General features: G+C 47.9%; 1 protein-coding gene across 1 annotated transcript in view; it reads left to right on the top strand.

Annotated features, from left to right (window-relative positions):
• The window catches only part of L3MBTL4 (L3MBTL histone methyl-lysine binding protein 4), a 336,612-nt gene extending 317,038 nt beyond the window's left edge, over window positions 1-19,574 (top strand). The window contains 3 exon segments of the mRNA XM_059704912.1: window positions 6,278-6,447; window positions 15,243-15,305; window positions 18,054-19,574. Of these exon segments, the coding sequence (XP_059560895.1) occupies window positions 6,278-6,447; window positions 15,243-15,305; window positions 18,054-18,221 (401 nt within the window). The 3' untranslated portion in view covers window positions 18,222-19,574.
• Window positions 19,575-20,688: the final 1,114 nt, after the last annotated feature.

Below are 20,688 nucleotides of genomic sequence, written 5' to 3'. Positions count from 1 at the left end.
CTTTTAAAGACAGTGGCTCTAAATCTGAATGGTTCCCGGTCTAATTTTGAAAGTCATTTTTGCTTTTGTAGCAATCAAAGACAGTTCCTACTCTCCTAATACATGCATTCAGTCAGTCAGTCATGTTCATTACTCCACAGACATTCACGGAACAGCAAGTGTGTGCCAAACAGATTGCTCGGCTCTCCCGGCTAACCAACTGTGGGGCTAAACCAAGGGCTCAGGTAGCCTGTCTGCAGCCGGACCCATCCTCCCCGACAGACTGTCCATGACATCAGGCCTCCCAGCTTCTCCCACTCGGGGGGTGGCCAGGGCTGTGCAGAATGCAGGCCACCGAAGCCACATCGTTTTCACTTCAACGAGTCATGTTATTTCCACTGAACCAGCTACTGAGAGAGGCCAGGGCCCAGCACTCTTCCGGGCCATACTGCCTAAAGAAATACAACACTAGCCACATATGGAATGTAAAATATTTTAGCAGCCACAGTTAAAATAATAAAAACAAATAGATAAAATTAAATGAAATATTTTACTTTTTTTTTCTAACTCGTCAAAATTCAGGACTATTTTACACTTCCAGCCCATCTCCATTTGCACTATTCACACTGCAGGTGCTCCATAGCTATGCATGGCTGATAGCTACCGTGTTGGACAGTGTACAGATCTAGAACATTCAGTGTCCTTCATTCAACTTGTGATTCTCTTCATAGCCCCCCTAGGAAGCCCCTAGGACACCTCTGTCTTTTCTGTGCTTCCATCCCCCACATTTACATAAAATCAGGAAGAACAGGCTTGTGATGAGGGGTGATTAAGAGCTACAATCAAAAACTACTCTATAGATGTAAATTTGGAATTCTGAACAATACAGCTATGATAAAACAGAGCACAGCACAGCACACAAGTCACCCCACTTATTGGTCTAGTGTGACCTAGCATGTAAGACTGGCAGTGTGCGAGAGCCGCTCTGCGTTAACTGACTGTTTGCTCAGAGCCATACAGACTTGTCTTCCCATCCTGTTTGCACTACTCGTTATCTTTCACTTTTGTTTTGAGGAACATATGAGGTAAAAAGGAAATGAGGATGGACTTGCCCAGACCCACCCAAATCAAGAGAAGATGATGCAGCATAGAAATGACACCAACCATGTTAGTATGAAGACCTTGAAAACAGGTGGTCCTGGGAAGAAAAAATATTTCCAAGTGCAAAGCCTGGCCTGAACGCTTCCTTGCTTCTCCAGCAAAAGTCTTTACTGGATCGAGCATCCCCAACAGGTGACTTCCCAGTGAGTGCTGGGAAAGTGCTGAAAGCCCATCAGGGACTGTCGTCAACTGTGCAGCAGGCAAGAAAAATCCCATAACTGGATGTTGGAACTGAGTGCATTCTTATTCTCTCCTTCCTTATTTTTGGAGCTGAGAACAAGTAGAATCACCACCTCTTTCATTGAAAGGAATGTTACTTGTGAAATGGGTCTCCGTTTTTAGTGGGACTAAGAATAACTTGAGGCCCAGTCATGAAGCCTCTGGTTACCATCTATGACTCACTTGCTTTCGTTTTGTTGTGAAGAAACAGCCATATTTTAAAATAACATTTCCTTAAAGGATTTGTAGAGCAGGAGTGGGAAAGACAAGTGAAGGGGGCAGAGAAGAAATCAGGGGCCTACCTTCATTTATTTTAAGGTGAGTTGAAGACCTTTAATAGCCAAATACCTTTTTTAAGTCTGTGGAACTGGGAAGCAGACAGCTCTGTACACCATTTATTTGGTCATTTCACCTGAGAGGCAGCCCCTGAGTCACAGGCCACCCACAGTTGGCCGGTCTGGCCATCCCAGGGACTCGGAGAAGGTGGTCTGTGCCTGGCTGGGGTTTGGATTCCAGCAGGTTACTGCGCCTGCAAGAAAGATAATGACATTTTTGGGGATGAAACTATATATTTACTCCTCTCTGAGTACTGCTGAATGGACTCAGACCCCTGGCCAAGTCTCTTGGTGTGCCAGGAGAGGCTGCCTTAGATCCTGGAAGTAGGCACAGGGCTGAAGATCCTGCCTTCAGAAACTTGCGAGTGGGCTCTAAATCTCCAAGCACCTTGACTGAAATCGTTCAACACTTCATTATAGGCATGAAAGCCAAAAGAAATACCCAATGAGAGAAAACCTGTAGCAAAAGAATTCTTCCAACAAAACAATTCGACAGATGGCAAACCACTGAGTGACAAGGATTGTGTGTGTCACTCTGTTTTATGGAAGGGTAGGGACAGTCTTGTATTGTCACTCACATTGGTGTTAAGGCAAAGCCAGGATTATATGTACATTTCGTTGTCTGATGCAAAAGGCATTTTGAATAATTAAAATATTAAAACCTTTAGTAGGAGGGCTGCTTTTATAAGCTGAATTTCCTTGGCTGACTTTTAGGGAAGCAGAGTTAGGAATTACTGCTACAGTGAGGCAGTGTGTCTGAGAAACATCCCCTATCCCTCTGCTGTGTTGGCTGGACAAGGGGCTGGGATGCTGGGCCTCGTGGAAGAAATGCACAAGTTACCCAGTTGAAAAGACCCTTTCTGGGCTCTGCTCATGGTAGGCATCCTTTCCTCATCTAGAAAACTGTTTATTTAAGTTGCCCCAAGGGAGAATAATCTGATTCTTTTGATTCAATGCGAATGGTTTCTGAGGACAGTATACCCCTCCATCAAAGACGTATTTAGTGATAACTGATACGAAATGAGCTGTGCTGGCTTGGTAAAAATTAAAATCAGTGTGTTCACATTAGATAATAAGGTATGAAAAATTTTAATTGGATAATTTCAAAAGTCTAGTTTTATGCACAGAATTTTAAATAATGCAAATCATCGCACATTTTAAAAGTCTGTCAAGAGCCACAGAATTTCAAAGCTGGCAGGCTGAGCATGTTTTAACAGTGCTACATATATGGGAAATAGACACCCGACCCTGCACGAGCAGTGCCCTGGGATTCCTTCACTGCCTTCCCCTGGGACTTCTGCAAAGGATTTTGGTGACAACTGCACAGTCTTTCCAGGACCACTTGGGTGTGAAATCGGAACACAGCCATGGAGATACTGAGTTTCAGTCTGAATTTCAGCTTCACAGATTTTAGGCCAATCTAGCCACACTGGCTTTGTAAATATTATATGTCCCCATATTCATTATTACAATTTACAATATCTTTGCATCTTATAACAATAATGTAATCCTTAACATGGACTGAACACTTTTCATGTCCCAGAAGCTGTTCTAATCCCAACACCTCACTGAGGCATAGTATTATTATTGGCCCATTTTAAAAATGTTAAACCTTGATACATAGGAGTTAAGTATCTCACCCAGGGTCACTCAGCAACTACGTGGGGACCAGGATTCACAACCAGGCAGGCTGGTGTGGCCCTCCCCTTCCTCTGGTGGCACAGTCCTAGGAGGCAAGCCTGTCCTAGCATTCTTTCAGCTAAACCTCAACCCCAGGCACAAGTTCTCCAAAACCACCATCTTTGGAAGAAACCACCCCAAAACCACCATCTTTGGAAGAAATTAGACCTAGTAAATGATACAAAGATGGCACAGTAACCACCCTGAAACACTAGAAAATATATTCCCTCTCTTGTGTTCCTATTGGAAAACTAGTCTTGCATTTTGTTAATTTCTAATTATGCAGCTTTCATTCATAGACTATCAGTCCTGACCGCTAGAACCTACAGTCGAGTTTAGAGTAGCATCTGCCATTTGAGTGGTTGCAGTTTGCTGGCACCACACTAAGTAAGCCTTTCTGCACAGTCTCCATCCTCCCACCAGTCCTGCTGGTGGGTATTGTCAACCCAGTCATGTCTTTGAGATGGCAGACTGACATCCAGACTCCCTACTCAGGGACACTCTCTAACCTAACTCAAGTTTTTCTGAGCAGGAAAACTCAACTTCCAGGCTCTCCATCTCAAGATATAAAGTTGATATAGTAAAATTGGTAATAATAAAAACAATTTTTATGTTCAGCATGTTACTGAGATCACAAATGAGCAGGCACAGAGAACTTGCACCAGGCAGGGGATCGGCAGCCTAGCAGGTGGTTGCAGACCTTTCCCCACTGCGCGTCACATGAAGGGCCTGTTCCCCACTAAGTTCTCTTCATCCTTTGAAAAGATTTCACCTCCATTCAAAAGGATAGTTTGACTTAATAAGGACACTGTTAACAGAATTCAGAAGCCATAGAAAGCACAGAGCTAGCCTGGGGTTGAGTGAGCAGCATAGAGCTAGAGTTCCTGATGTGGTTGTGACCTGGAGGTCATGGTGCTACTTGCACTGACTGAAGTCCCCGTCTTTCAGAGCTCAGTGTCTTTCCAAGTGGCTGTCTCAGCAGCCAAGGCAGTTTGCTTCCAAATTATGGTGTGGAAATTTTTATTGCCTGGGAGCAGAATGGTCATGGCGCATACCTTCATTTATTTGTGAATTATAGGAATCTGATGATCATCACTCGACTTCTCTGTACCTCCACAGCACAAGATTCACTAATCGTGTCTTAAAAGTCCTATACATTTTGGAAACTATATGTAATTGATTTACAAAGGGCATGAGTTAGAGATACATATGTGATTTGTTTTTCTTTAAGTCCATGTTTTTCAGCAAAAACAACTGATTGATTGATTGATGCAGTGATTCTTTTCCAGAATAAAGCCTTGCTTTGTTCAGGCCTTAATCCCTAAGAGTACACAGCTTTACCTCTTGGTTTGCCAGGAAGGCCCCCGGTGCCTCTGGTAGCTGGGCCTGCAGGCTCGCTCTGTGATGCCCTACCGGGTTTTCAGGGCTTGTTTTGTACATGCTCCTTGCCCAACCTGATAGCTTCATTAAAGAACATTCACATTTGTCAACATACTGGCTTTTCAAAGAAGATGTGAAGTTTCCCTTTAGAACCTGCAGCCTTACTTTGTTGGCTGAATTACACTACAAGGAGGGAGATAACCTATTTACATACTAAAAAGGTCAGTGTTGGTCAATCAGCATTTAGAGACAAATGTGCTGCTGCTTACAACTGGAGCGTAAGAATGTGGGAGGCAGCCGCAATTTTGCTCTCTATCTGTGTAGACAGCAAGCATTGCTAAATATGCAGGATGTCTGAGCCGGACACCAGGCGGGGATGGGTGGGCTCCTCCATGGCTTAGAACCTTGCTGGTGACTACCGGGTACCATGCAAAGTGCGGTCAGCCTCACCTGCTATAAACTGTTAATTAATTTGAGTTGGAAATATTTGCATAATAGCTTTGTAGACTCCTTAGTAAAACACAAGTCATCATAATAGACTTTAAATTATGTGGCTACTGCCTACTTAACCTTCCATTTACATTAGGAAAGACAGGCTTTGCGAGGGCTTACAGCATTTCCTTCTGTGGTCTTTCTCTTCAAAGTCTTAAAATATCAGCAACTTTATTTTGCTAATGTGTATGGAAAGTATCTTAAAAGCTGTCATAAAGGCATCAGTTTTCGCTAAAATTACTATGGAGTTTTTGCTCCTTACCTATTTGTACATAAAAGCAAAATAATAAAGGCATTGAGACCCAGGGCTCCACCGACATGTTGGATATAACATAAGAAGGTGGAAAAGGAGTTCAGAAAGGCTGGGGAGAAGTATGAGGCGAAGGGAAGTGTTTCCTCTGTGGCAGCAGCCAGCCTTGGGCAGGCGGCCGCCATTGTTCCTCATGCCCTGGGCCCCTCAGCTTTGCTCTTAAAAGAGAGCTCCCTCTGAGTGCCCGAGCGCTGCAGTCACATCCAGCTCTGCCTGCTCTCCACAAGTCCCCGTGAGGTCATCGAGGCTGGGAGCCATGGCAGCAGCTGCCATCCAGGTTCTCAGGGAGACCCTGACCTGCATTCCATGTTCAGGGTCCCCCAGGGGGCCTGTGGGCCAGATGTGGACCCGGCTCATTCCTTCCTTGGAGACAGGTGAAGCAGGCACATCTCGGTGTGCCCATCAGCTGGGTCACAGCAGCGAGGCTTTGTGCTTCCTGGCTCCTCATTTAGGGAGAGAAGGACCAGTGGCATCGACATGCTAGCCCGTCATTGGCATCCAGCGTGTGTCATGGAGGTTATGTGAACTTGCTTAGCCACAATCTTCAGGGCCTTGTAGAGCAGTGGCATTGGCTGTGCCCAGGACCCCTGGCAGAGGTGCTGTGTGGCTAGAGACTGGGCTTTCCCCTGTTTCTACACTTCCTCTAACCTGGCTCAGGCCTCTGTGACTGTGTGACGAGAGGCTGACAAACCTTGTCTGCTTCCCTACCTGCCTCTCTTAGCACACTCGGTGGAGCATAAGCAGCGGGCCCTGCACCAGTCCATCTTCATGACGTCTTTGTCCACCCACCCTTTCCGGGACCTCCCCCTGGGCAGGGAGCAGCACCGCAAGCTGCTTCCGGGCGTGGCCGACATCCGGGCCGGCGAGGTGGCCAGATGGACCGTGGACCAGGTGAGTGGAACTGCCCTGGGACCGTGGGACGGATATGCCCAGCTGCTGAGAGCTTCTCTTAGGCACTGGATTCACTGTTTCAAGTTTAAGACCCACATTTGCAGGAGAAGGCGGGCATGACTTTGAGGGAATTTGGGAAGCCCAGGAGGTGTTGCCCTCCTCTCCCCATCCATATCCTAGCACCAAGGCCCTGGGCTCATTCAGCAGAGGGCCAAGCCTCCGGTCCCTCACTGAGGTGCAGTGTGCGGAAGGAGGCCCACCTGTATAAGCATCGCGGCCATGTGTGCTGACAGCTCCTGTCCCGAGCAGCACGCTGAGAGCCCCGACCCAGGGTGGCCTGTGCCTTGCAGGGATGCCGCTGCTGGTGCCCACAGGCCCTGAGGATCTGAGTTCTCTCTGCTGAGCAGCTAGCTAGCTCCGTGATGCACATTTGTCCATCGAAGACAGAATTTAAAGTAAATTAGATCACAACATTGCATAAGATGCTGTAGCAGAGAGAAACATGGGCCTGATTTTAACATGAACATGCCTTACATTGCTGGTTTTTAATAAAAGTCCCATTGCTTACTGCAATGCTGTAGAAATGCTTTACGTTTAAAAGCAGCCATCTTTTGAGGAAGATGTCCTGGACTGGCATTGCTTTTGATAAAGGTATTGTTTTCATTGGTCAGGCCTTAATTACTGTTCTTAAATGAATGAAAACCCTTAAATGAAGGACAAGATTAGAGCAGGACTTAAATTAGTCACAGAATGTTCACTGAGCACTTATTGCATCAGTCTCACTAATCTTGGTTTAAGCCTTCCTTTCCAGCCTTGGACAAGCAGCAGGTGAAGGGCTACCCACAGGTAAAGGGATGGAGGAGCCCTGCTCCCTCCTCTTTCCCAGGCACCTCACACCAGCCACCTGGTGGGTTCCCCATGCCCAGCATCCCTGCCAGCCTTCCTCCACCTGGAGCTGAGGGCTGGCATCTTTTCCCCGCACACCCGCCTGCTCGCCTCTCCTCCCACTCCTGCCGAAGGGCCTGGTAACAGCCAGTGGACTGAGTCAGGAGCCTGCTGGGTGTTTGGGGAAATGACTAAACATGATCCTGCTGCTTCAAGAGTATGCAGAGTCTGGCCCCCTACCCCCTGTTTATGAATTTTTACCAGTTTAAAAAGCATGCATCAGCTTCATGACCATGCCAACTGAATTAAAATCTATTGTATCTATAATTAAATCATGTATAGTTTTGCCCTTGAAACACTGCACAAAATGAGGAGGTCAACTGAGACCACAGTGGCAAGTCATTCATTCCTGCCTTTCAAGCTATTCATCTGAAGTTTTACCTTTTTAAAGACTAAGAGTGGCTGAGCTCCTGGCCCCTCGCACCATCACTGTCCTGCTCAGAAAGAGGTGGGGAGGGCAGCCACCCGATCCAGCCCCAGCTCTACCTATGTGTGCAGAGCCACTACATCTGGCGAATGAGCGAATGTAGTAGAGAAGGGAGAATTCTGGATGTGTCTCCGCCCAACTTAAACCAGTCCGTGGCTCCCCAACCACATCCTCAGCATGGGCTGTCCTTGCCTGCATTTTCAGTCTGACCTTCCGCCCTGCCCCACTTGGTCCTCCCAGTCTGGGCTACAGAATCTTGCTCCTCCCCAGCCCCTGCATGTTGTTCTCATACTTGCACAGCTGCTACCCTGCCTCAGATTCCCCTCCCTCTCTGCCTGCTGCCTCAGCAGCCAACAGCCCCGAGCTCACTTCCTGCAGAAGCCTCTGGGCTAGGTCAGACTTCCTCTCTGTGCTCCCATTTCATCTGAGCCTCTGTCTGCCCCTACAAAGTGCTTGTCTGACCCACGAGCACATGAGGAGAGACCTGATTTCACTCACTCCGCATATGTCTTGAGAACCTCGTGCTACACCTGGCACTTAGTAAATAATACTGTAAATGTTTGTTGAATGAATGTTGCATGACAAAGGCATCCTGAGCTAGATTCTGAATCCAAAAGTGAGATACATCTAAGCAGAAAAAGAAGGGAAACCATTCCAGTTCCATTCCATAAAGAAGGGAACAGCCCTAGCCGGTTTGACTAAAAGTGATCCTGCTGCTGCAAGAGTATGCAAAGTCTGGCCCTGTGTCAGTGGACATAGCATCGGCCCAGGAACTGAAGAGTCCTGGGTTTGATTCTGGTCAAGGGCATCTACCTCGGTTGCAGGCTCCTCCCTGACCTGGGCCCTGGTTGGGGCATGTGCAGGAGGCAACCAATCAATGTGTTTCTCTCACATCGATGTTTCTCTCTCTGTCTCTCCCCCTCCTTCCACTCTCTCTAAAAATCAGTGGAAAAACATCCTTGATATCCTCAGGTGAGGATTAACAAAAAAAGGGGGGAACAACAGGAGGTTGCATGGGAGGGAGTAGACATATGCAAGGGTGACCGATACACAACACATCCTTTACTAATGTTGGGAATGATGGCAAACAGTATTAATGTAATGATGATAAGGCAAGTAGTCTTATTTTGCCCATTTACAGATAGGAAAATAGAAGCACCAGAGACTGAGTAACTCCAGAGTCAGGTCTAGAGCTGATGTATTATTCACCAGGCACACTGTGGACCTGGATACAGAAAGCAGTGACCTGGGATGGGGAGGATGGGTCAGGCTTGAGGCCAGGCACTGGGCATGTGTGTGAGTCTGAGCTATTGTAGGTTCCTTATGCAGAAATTCACTTTGTGAAGATGATGCTTCAGGAAGATGAGAATGGCAAAGATCTGCAAAGAAGAGTAAAAGTGAGGTGAGGGCTAGGAGAGGGAGGTGATGGGAAGTCGCCAATGCTCCGGTGTGGACTAATAATCGGGGCCTGGACTGGACACCACATGAGAAGAACCACCCAAACCCAACAGACACTTTAAAGTCAAGTCGACAACACAGGGAAAGAGATACTGAGATGAAGAAATGAGTCAAATGTGATCCCAACACTGCAGTTTGGAGTCCGGGGCCCTGGAGTTCATCGGAAAGAATGGGAAATAGTTGGTGGAAGGAAATGAAACTTTGGGGCAAGGATCCCGTTCGGAAGGAGGATAAGAGGATGAATTCACAGTGGGACACTTTGAGTTAGTGAGCCCTGTGGAACACACCAGTGGGTATGGAACAAGGATTCCACTGGGCAGAAATAGGAGACGATCGCGCGTCGACGGGACCAAGTCAGAAAGTGCAGGGGGCACTCTGAAGGGAAGGGGGAGTTGTGAAAGAAAAGCGTTGGGGAGGGGCTTCTGTGAGGGATCCACAGCTGGGGCTGTAGAATTGAGCTCAGGGGATTTGGAAAAATTGTGTACCTGTGTATTTTTTTCCTTAAGAGGAGGGTCAAAATTAATAAAAGTTTTATTAGTTTTTCAAAGGGGACCATCATCCAAAAAGAATAGGAATCACTGTTTTAGGAACATTGAACAGTGAGTAGGGAATTTGCAGGAGCCTCATCTAACTAGCTTCAAGTCTGGCCCTGAACAAAAGTGAGACATGAGAGGGTGATTAAGAGGAAGTAGATGGTCCAGGGGCAAGTCTCCTTAGGTTAAAGGTCTCAAAAGAAAGAGACTCATGGTGAGGGCAACAGGGAGAATGAGGGAGTGAGATCCCCACTCCTGCGTCTCTATGGTGGTACACATGAAGCCCAGCCTGTCTCTCTGGAAGAGCCCTTAGAGTCTTCCTAGATTAAAAATAAAGCAACCACAGGAGAGCCTGTCTTCACGAAGTGTTCCTGGTGCTTCCTCGCCATGGCCTCCCTCGGCATGCGACCCAGAGAAAACTGCTGGGGTAGTTTTCTACTTTGTAGATCTTGGTCTTGATGTCTTCCTAACGAGATGCTCTTTAGGACCACATCCTAAATTTATTTCACCATCCTCACACTCCTTAGCACATTTCCTGGCGCCAAACTAGGTCCTCAAGAAGAATCTCGGATGGGCTGAAATTGTGGGCTTTCTGATGGTTCTGTGTGCATCACTGACAATAAAGCAGCCCTCAGAAGGGAGTTCACTTAGGGGCCATTCCAGAGAGCACCCAACAACCGAGTTTACGACTGTTACATGCACCACATTAAAAATGGCATGCAGAGGCCCTGGCTGGGTGGCTCGGTTGGTGGGAGTGTCCTCCTGTACATCAAAAGGTTGCAGGTTTGATGCTCAATCAGGGCACGTACCAAGGTTGTGGGTTCAATCCCTGGTCAGGCACATAAAGGAAGCAAGGGATATTTCTCTTTCCGTCTCCTCCCTCTCCTTCTCCCTCCCCCTCCCCCTCTCCCTCTCCCTCTTACTCTCACTCTCCCTTCCTTTCTCTCTAAAATCAATAAAAACATATCCTTGGGTGAGGTTTTAAAAATAAAAGGCATGCAGGGTAGTGAGGATTTAAAAAGTCAGTTCGGGGTCAGGGAGCTTTGGGAGGAGGGGTGTTTTGGGGCTCTGTTCCCATTGGAGCGAACCACTGGGCGTGTTGAAAATGGTCTTGTGCATCTTTGTGTTAAGCGCCATTCAGTGAGACTTAAAGGGGGTGGCTGTATACGCTAGAAGGTGAAGCAGCGCAAGAACATTCCCTTGGTCTGCCTTCCTGGCTGGGGAGGAAGACCTCTGCTCTGCTCTGCTCTGTGTCGCCTGTGGAGAGAAGCCGGACCAGGCAGGGCCTCCTAACATTTCCCAGAGCACAGGAGCTGGCTTTTAACACCTTTGTCGCTGTGGCTGTTTCTGCTGGAGCAGTGTTTGTCAAAGCACAGGTGGGCTTTGAAGTCCACTTAGTGGTTCTGAATGAAAGACAGGGCTGGATGAAGGTGCATAATTGTAGGAAAGGCTGTTGTTCTGTGAAACCTTTATTAGAAACGGGTGGGTGTGTGCACACTCTCAGGTCAAGGTCAGTGTGAAGTGTATTTATTACTCTGGGTCATGGAAATATTCTATAGAAGAGTATAGGTGTTTAAGAGTAGGGACTAAAGCATCTTTAGAGCAAAATGTTTTGCTCTAAAGTAGGTGTCTGGCAAATGTGTGAGTGAGTGAGTGATGGGAAATAAACGTTATGCAGTACCCTCCTGCCAGGGGTCCATGGGCACACAAGGGCTGGATGCAACTTGTTATATGTGCATTATAGCCACGAGTATGACTCAGGTATGTTTGGTTCACATATGGATACTTGTATTTCTTATTTTCAAAAATGCTTCACAAAGCTGCACGCATAAATCATGCCAGCCTCGCAAGTAAGTGCTCCCTTAGTGCCCATTAACTTTACAAGATGGCAGTCGCCTTAAAAGCAATCTTTACACAGGAGGGAGTGTTCTGAAAAATTCAGGGTATTGCTAACTAAGCATAGCAGCCTTATACCATCCAGCCCTAAAAAAAAAAAAAAGGCAAATAACCAACTCCACTGTTAAAAAATGAGACCTGGACTGGAAACATGGTCCCCGGTGGACTTGGAGCCAGTACAGTCAGGCACACAGCTACGGGCTCAGCAAAATAGCAAACACCTCCATTAGGAAAGATTTAGGGGAGCCGCATCCCCAATGAGAGAACAAGGCCTGCTGAGCTCCAGGAGGACGCCAGGGAAAGTAGGTCGTGGGAACATGGCTGGGCACAGTGATGGGCTCATCTAGGAGCCTGCAGAGTCATCCTTCTTAGTCTTCTCCAAACTGCTGTGTCATCCAGAGCGGGAACTCATTCAGAGTCCTTCCAGAACCGCTGGGCCTTTAGCTGTGGGACGCATGCTCTCAGGAACTCGGGGAACCACTGTGCAGCCTCCACACGCTGTGCTTCCTGAAGCCAAAGCCGGTCGCCCACACCAGGCGCCTGCAGAGCTGCCTTACCTGGGAAAGCGGGCAGGTGCAAGCGGAGGGCAGCTTCCTCTTCCTTGGAGGTCGCTCCCATCTATCTGAACCGCTCCCCACATTTACCACAAACTTGAAGAAGAAAAGTTTTTGAGGAGAGAATGAGAGGGAAACTCTCTGATGCTACCCCAGGGTATATTGAAGTTCATCAGTTTACATTTAGAAATTTTAGCAAAATGGGCTTTCTATTAAAGGCTAAGTATAGTTTCTTAGGGCACTAAGTACTAACAATACTGAATAATGATCCTGAATAATGATCAAGGCCTTTGGATATTTAAAAATTCTGTCCAGAAAAGTCTGCCTCAAAAGATTTCATAGAACTTGTTCTTCACTTTGGAAAAAGAAAAACAGATTGAATAGAATCAATCTCTTTAGAAAAAGACAGAATTTCAGGCACATGGTAAAGCAAATAGATGTCACTGCCCCCTGCTGTCTGAGGAACACAGACTAAATGGCTGCAGGAGGTGGGGCAGACAGGGGTGCCCCGCCCAGCTCAGGGCCACCTTGCTTGGCAGCGCTGATGTGTTTACTCTTTGGTTTAACACATTATTTATTCCCATTTAAAATCCAATCTACCTTTGCCATGGACAGTGATTTCTTGGCTAATACTGAGAAGAGGGAATGTGATCCTGTTTTTCATTCGTTTGCTCAGAAAAGAACATTTTAACCTATGCATGCCATCAACAACATGCAGCCGTGTGCTGGGAGCAGAAGTTCCTGGAGCATGTATTTAAAGAGGCCACATCTCCAAACTTCACTTTGCCTGTGGCCAAGGTGTGGTCAGGGTGGAGCCCAGCCTCCTCTCTGCCTGTCCACCTCTCCCCTCTGCTCTCAGCAGTAGCCAAACTGGAACCTGCTTTGATGACACACAGGCCATGTGCCTGCTGCAGCCCTGGTCCTGGGATGCTCAGTGCTGAGGTTCCCTCCACACCCCCGAGTCGCCCCTCTGGAAATACCGTGCAGCCAGCATGCCATCTCAGCTACCACCTCCCTGTGCTGTGTTTGCCGAGTTCCCACCCGAGATGCCATCTGTCCCTTCTAGAAGCCCATAGCTCACACCTCTCTTCCAGATTTTAGCATATTGGACCATGCGCATGGTGACTAGGAAGTTGTCCTTGACTAGCCATTTTCCCACTACCTGCTACCACTAGTCAAACTTTAAACTCACTGAAAGTTCAGGCTCCACCTGACCTCCGGTCAGCCTTACCAGCACCCAGCAGAAGCCTCACAGGAAATCGTGGCTGCGACAGACTTGGCCAGAAGAGCAGCCTAAGGATGAAAGGACTACCTCTCAGTGTCCTGAGCCCCAGAAACACTAAGCCCTGCCGTCACCTGCCCCGGTGACCATCGGTATTCCTCAGAACCCTGAAAATACCAAACATGCACTCCATGTGTCCAGTCCATCTAGGGAGCAGAAAACCTATTAACTCAGCAAGCAGCCTGGGCTTGGTGCGTGGACTGCCAGTCTCAGCTCTCGGGTGCAGTAGCAGAGGCGGCCAGATTGAGGCCCACTGACACCTTCCTAGTGCCCCTAAGGCTTGAAGATGCCATTGTGTGGCAGCATAATGACTGGTTTTGAAGGATTTTTTTTTTAATTACCATCATTCAACACTCTAGGATGATTGTAAATGATTCATGATAAAATATACGTGCGGCATCAGAGGTGAGTAAAGCAGACGTCAACATGCTGATTGCCCCTAAAAAGATGTTCTGAAACATTCATATTACACTGACTAAATGGAGCTGTGAGCCGATGAGACAGCTCTGTGTGCAGACACAGGTGTCAGGTGTCAGGTTCTCCCTGTGGTGTTGGCCCAGCCACTCTGCCAGCTGGAGATATTCCAACCCTGTGCTATTCTCTGCAAAGTGTGGGGAGGGGCCAACATCCACTCACACCTTGTGGGGCGCCAGCAGGGAGCAGGTGCTCCCAGGGTCTTGACTGTAGAGCACGTGGACACGGCCCTGCATTCCCAGCCTTTCTCCTGGGCCTTCCCCACGAGACACGGGAGAGATGTGCAAGTGCACACTGTTCATCCACACCAGGGGCAGAGAGCCAGAAAGAAAGACAAAGCAAAAACCAACAAGACAGCGCCTCCTAGGAACGTCTCCTCCCTGGATGCACTTGCCCTTGCTTTCCAGCTTGCCTTCGCTTCCTGCTCCAGCAGGTGCCAGGAGTGGCCACACCCAGTTGCCATTCTGGCTGTGGGGGGTCTATACTTCATTATGTTGGCTCACTCACCCCCCCCCCCCGAAAGTATCACTTGGGAACACCCAGTGGCTTCCTGAGCTTACGGCCGGTCTTAGTAAAAGGAATTCGGGGCATGTGGATGGAGAGGGAGGAAAAGGTAAGGCTGGGAAATTGAACCAAGAAAACTGATTTTCCAGAACTCTGGGTTAAGAATCAGAAAACTTTAGTTCCAAAACCATCTTTGGCACTTACCAGCCATGCATGACAGTGAGTGAGTTACTGAGCCCCTTTGGGCTTCAGTGTCAGCTATTCCATGGGAATTCACTTCGCATTGATCCCCTGAGTCTCTGTTGTTGGCCCGGACCCTGGGAAGGAAGTGGCCACTCGGGTGGATGAGACGGGCCTGGGCCTCGGGTCTGCCGAGAGGCAGCTGGATGCTCCTGCTCTCAGGGTCACTGGGATAAGTGCCAGGACCAGCTCCTCACCCCGGCCCTTTCCTGCCCACATGGCAGGTGGGAGGGGCAGGTGGAGAAGGTTCTAGAATGCCAGATCTCCGCACAGGTGGAGACTGTCACAGTCATCACGTAGGTCAGCCTGGAAATCAGAGGCCAGGAGACAGATGAGGAGCTACGCTAATGTGGCTTGGTCGTTATTATTTAAATCCCAAGTGTTGGAGGGGTTTGAAGTATATTTTAGTCCAATGTTGAACTTCTACAACCCAGGAAATGACCTCAGGTGATGTTTTAAGTCTGCTTTCATCCTGGCTGCAGGTGACTGAGTTCGTGCAGTCTCTGCTGGGCGGTGAAGAGCATGCAAAGTGCTTCAAGAAAGAGGTAGGAAATGTCCAAGTCTATGTCTGTTTTATGCTTCTAGACCCAGAGGGGCCTTGTTTCCATTTCCTCCCGTAGAAATGAAAGCAGTTTGGGAGGCTGGAGAGGGGGCCCCGGCGGGAAAGAGCCCGCAGCAGCCCGCCCGCAGGCAGCCTGTCTGGTTTGGGGTGTTTGCTGTGGTGCCTGGCTCACAGCCTGCGGAGCCAGTGGACCACTCGAGCATGGAGTTGGTACTCACAGCGTCCAGAAGCCTCTGCACTGCAGCTCTAGGCTACACGGAGCAGGGTGGGGTCCCACATGTGCCTGCCCGCAGAGGGAGGGGTTTGTCTGCTCTAGAGTGAAAGTGACCGTCCCGTGTGTCTGGTGCTTGGGCTGCTCAGGAGGGATGCAGAGAAGCCACGAAATCCTTCTGTGCAGCGGGGTGGGGGGGGTTCTCTTCCCTCTTCCTCTCAGTGTGAACATACCAACTGCTTACCAATTGTCCTGGAATTGCTATCCATAGCTCCAGGGACCCCAGAAGAGACGGCCAGCTGCAGAGCAGTAATGCAAGTAGCAATGATAGCTATTGTGCATCAGGGGCTTGCCTGTGCCTGGCCCTGAGCCATCCCTGTGCAATTGTCCTCCTGGGTCCTCACAGCTCTACAGCACAGCTCACCAGTGCAGAACCTAAGGCGTGGGGAGGAAAGCAGTCAGGGTGCAGCCCATATGCACCCGGTTCCGGAGCTTCCATCATTGCTCGAGAACTCTCCAAGAACTCTGTTCCTGGGGACTCTGGGGTGCAACATACGCTCTCCCTCTCCAGATGTCAGGGCCGCATGGCTCAGGGACAGCACTCTGAGTTTGGGATCCTGGACCCCTCAGAGCCCGGCGAGCCCTGCATTTTCAGGGAACTCAGCATCAGGGCCACTCGAGTCTCAGTCTGGGCAGCTGCCAGTGGAAACCCTGGTTCTGCCTAAGCCCAGCACAGCTTGGGCGTAGGTGGCCCAGCCTCACACATATGGGCCACTCTGCACTGAGCAACACCCAAGGCCCACCATGTCCACAAGTCTGTAGGTCAGGTCTCTTGGGCTTGGCACTTTGACCAGCAGTGTCATCGGGGGCACATCACTTACCCCCTCTGTGAACACAGGGTTCTGAAGGGGCCTTTAAGGATTAGGACTAGTATGTTTACAGCACCTAGCCCAGCTCTTGCCCCAGAGTTGGGACTTAATAAAGGGCAGTAATTAGGCCAGCAGGTCTCCTCTGGAGGCCAAGGAGCCCTGCCCGGAAGCCCAGCATACTCCCTGGAAGCTGTGTGACCTCGGGCAAGTCATCAGGGTCATTAACTAGCTTTTCTCACCCACCTTCTGGGGTTGTCAGAAGATCAAGCATGTAGAAGAGATTAGGATATCTGCTCCATAAACCTTAGCTGTTATTATCATCACCATCACCATCATTACCTGATTCTTAGGACAAGTGACTATCTGGCCAGTAGCTGTTGCCGGGAATGCTGGAGCCCAGCCCAGCTTAGGGCATGGAAGCGGGCTTCTCTCCCTTTCTACCCTGTGGGAAAGGTGCTCCATTCTCCAAGCGGACAGTTCATCAGGCAACATATCGTCACACACAGGAAGCTTTTCAAAAACTCTTAGAACTTTAACCCCTCACCAGGGACCCCTGGGCGATCCCGCCTTCCTCTGTGAGACATTCATACCTAGGGTTCCTATCATTAATTTAAAAGGGTTGGAACCACACAGCTGGGTTCATGGGAAGGTGTTACCATAGAAAACCGTTTCAGTCTGTCCTTTTGTTTCTGGACCCAGGACTCATTCTGAGAGCCTGTGTAACTGGGTTATCTGGGTATGGGCCACCCACTGCCCCCAGAGGCCAGCCTCTGAGGCCACACTGGGCCTCTGGGAGCTGAGGGAAGACAGCCTGCACGGAGGCCTCTTGCCATCACGTGAATTTCAGGATGGCTATGACATCTCAGACCACAGCATGCTTTAAAGCTAATGAATAGAACATTTATATGTATTTCTGCTTATTATAGCATTTATCATTGAAAAAATTAAAATACAGAATAGTTAAAAGGAGAAAATAACCAAACCACTATTTCACCAGCCAAAGGTAACTTCCCTTAACATTTGGTACAAAGATTTTAAATAGTTTAACTTTGGATATGTATACGTGGCGGTCATGCACTTTTAATCTAACAAATGAAACAGATCTTTCTGTATCCTTATATCGTGTTTTGTGCTTAATAGTTCATGAAAAATTTCCCAAATCATTAAGTGTTTCTTTGAGACATGAATTTTGGTAACAGCCCTCGTACTGCATCCTAGGTGAGACCAGGATTTATCTACTTCTACTATTTTTGAGATGCTGGGTTGTTTTCAATAATTCATTATTATAAATAACACTGGAGTGCAGGCACTGCCCATTGTTCTCTCAGGGAATATTCCTGGAGTTTTATGTGGTGGATGTAAGTGGGTTATTTTTAAGGCTCTTGATACAAATTCAGGCCAAGATATTTTATATGTAACAATAGAAATTTAGCCTGGGAGCAGTTAGTGTGTATTGAGTTCACATTGAGCAGAGTGAACACCTTTTAAATTGGACTTCGATGGATGGGACTAGGGTTGTGAGGGCTGCCATCCCCCTCCCCAGGATCTGAGCTTTGCAGGGAGACCCCAGGGTCAGCCCGAGCAGCTCAGCACCCGGAGACACCAGGGGGTGGGCTTTCCTTTTCATTTCTGTCTATGTACCTACATGCAGCAGATCGACGGCAAAGCCTTCCTGCTCCTGACGCAGACGGACATCGTCAAGGTGATGAAGATCAAACTGGGCCCGGCGCTGAAGATTTACCATTCCGTCCTCATGTTCAGGAATTCCCAGGACCTCACTGAAGAAGATGCTGTCTCAGGCCCAGAAGTCAGGGGCTAAACGCACCACCTGAGCTGCCACCCCGCTGTGACCTGGATCTCTCAGCAATAAAGTCGGCCCACACTGATTTGATTTTAATGTCCCCACGGTCATATCCATATTTAATCTGGACCTTTTCAATGGCTGCAGCTTATACGTGTAGAGGGTTTTGATGACTGGCCAGTGTGGTGACACCGAGGCCCAGGTCTGTGAATGTCTTTACCTTCAGCAGGTCCTTTCAGCTCTGATGTGTTGCCCCAAACAGACCAAAGAAACCCACACATACACCTTTATTCATCTCCCTTGCCATTAAAGAAGCCATTTCCCATTTTGAAAGCATAAAATTCTCAAATGGTAAAATGTTAGAAAGATGGAACTCATAAATACATGGTTGGTGTTTTCACCAGGACGTCTGAGCTTGGCTCGGGCTTGCCATCTGGGTGCAGTGAGTCTGAGAGACAGAGGCTGGTGCTTTAAACAGATTTCATGAGATTTTTGTGTGCTTTACTCAGGAATGTGTGTCTTTAAAAAATAATAATGAGCACATGTTTTCATTTGTTAATTCTTTTTGTTCCATTAATCGTTTCTTGGTTGGGCTCCAAAGAGTAGCATGAAAGCAGCCCCAGCATTCAGCAGGAGCTGGGGAGGCCCTCCTGCGGATCCCTCACCAGCAGTGCCCTACAGGCTGTCTGTGGGGCCGCAGGGAGGCCTGTCCTGACACCTGCATTAGCCAGTGGGCCAGACGCCTACCTGCACCGAAGTCCTCCTGGCTGCCACTCCCAGGGGCCTCACGAGAACGGGTTTGCACTGCAGTCTGTCTGGTGTGTGATAAGGAGTGTGGTACATGTGTGCACCTTTATAGGGACAGGCCACTGAAAGGGAGGGGGAATCTCTAACAAGGGTGCTTGCTATCTGTTATTTGTTTGAACACTTCTGATTGATCAGATTTTACTTGTTTTGTGTAAGTGACTTTATCTGAGACTTAAGTTACCCACAGGGACCCAGTCCCACTGTTTTAAACACAGCACCTCTTTGCTGACACACACCTATAGTAAGAGCTGCAGGAGCTCTTGGGAGTGGAGTGCCACTGTTTTTCTTAGTGGGCAGAGGAGAGAAGTGGCTAGAAGAGACTCAGGCCTGACCATACCCATTTGCTTCATTTAGAGTCTTATGGTTTAAGAAAATGAATTCTGCTTGGAGAGTTTCTCCAATTGTAGGTCGCTGAAAAAATATTTTCTAAGAGGTGTTGCAAATACTACATTTCTTTAGATCCTTACTCAAATGGAATTTTAATAAGTTATTGGTTGATATAAGTTTTTGTTTCTGTGGACCTTTGTTTTGTTTTGTTCTGTACTCTGCCGTGTACAATTAAAATTCTTGCTTCTCCATGTTCAAATTTTAATATATTTTAAATGATAATAAACCGATAAAATGAAACATTCACCTCTCTTCCTGAATTTGTTGTTATAACCTGTTCCAGGCCACACCTGGAGGCTGCTGTCTTATAGCCTGCATGGATAAAGGTCTTGCCGCATGGTTTAGCCAGCTAAGGAGTCACCATTTTTGAGTACTTGGGGTATGTTTCCTTAGGGACGTAAATTTGGCTGTTAGTAACTTGAGAGTTTAATTTTAAAATCTAAAAATTGCTCATTGTAGAGGTTCATGGACCACATGAGGTTTGGGCTTGTATATTTAATACCTGTCATTTCAACAGAAAGATCTAATACAGAACGGATAATATGGAGCCAAATTAAGGCTGAACTACTGTATTCCTAGAAGATAGTGTGATCAGATAGAAAGAGCTTGATCCACTTATCTACCTGCTCCCTGGACTTCCTCATTTTGTCACCCAATATCTCAACCTGGACATACTCAAAAGGCAACTCAGATGGCCCCACCCTAGTATTCCTCACGTAAGTGGACAATACCATCATCACAATAGCTGCTCAAGCCAGGAAACTGAAACCGTGTCAATTTCTGGCCTATAAATTCTTCTTCGAACAGGACCTCACTGAACATAGAGGCAAGAGCTCCCTCCCCGTCACATTGCTCCTCCCTCCTCATTACTTGCTTCTCCCTCCCCACCAGTCCCACAGGTCTGTGAGGACAAAGACCACGGCCTTCTTGTCATCACTTAAGCATCTGGCATTTAATTGGCACTTGATAAGTCATTTGTTGCATCAATGAATGAAACAAACTAATCAAACTCTGATTCAAATCTCAGTTCTGCAACTTCCTAAACAAGTGTAACTTCTCTCTAAAAGAAAATAATTCCTACCCCAAGAGGTTTTTCAAATTGTATTTGCCATGTACAATTAATGTACATCAAGGTAACCGAAAACACACGTGTGTGTTGTTGTAGTCTCTCTGCCCTTCCATCTCTAGCTGCAACAGGACGCTGGGGTGGCTGAACTCCTAAATGTGCTGCTGTGAAAACAAGGAAAATGGGTCAACTACCATGCACGTTCAATGAGTAAACTTGCTGACT

The sequence above is a fragment of the Myotis daubentonii genome, chromosome 8 (genome assembly GCF_963259705.1).
Source record: "Myotis daubentonii chromosome 8, mMyoDau2.1, whole genome shotgun sequence".
Classification (NCBI taxonomy): Eukaryota; Metazoa; Chordata; class Mammalia; order Chiroptera; family Vespertilionidae; genus Myotis; species Myotis daubentonii.
Note: the sequence above shows the minus strand (reverse complement) of the source record. Positions and strands in the feature narration are given on the sequence as shown.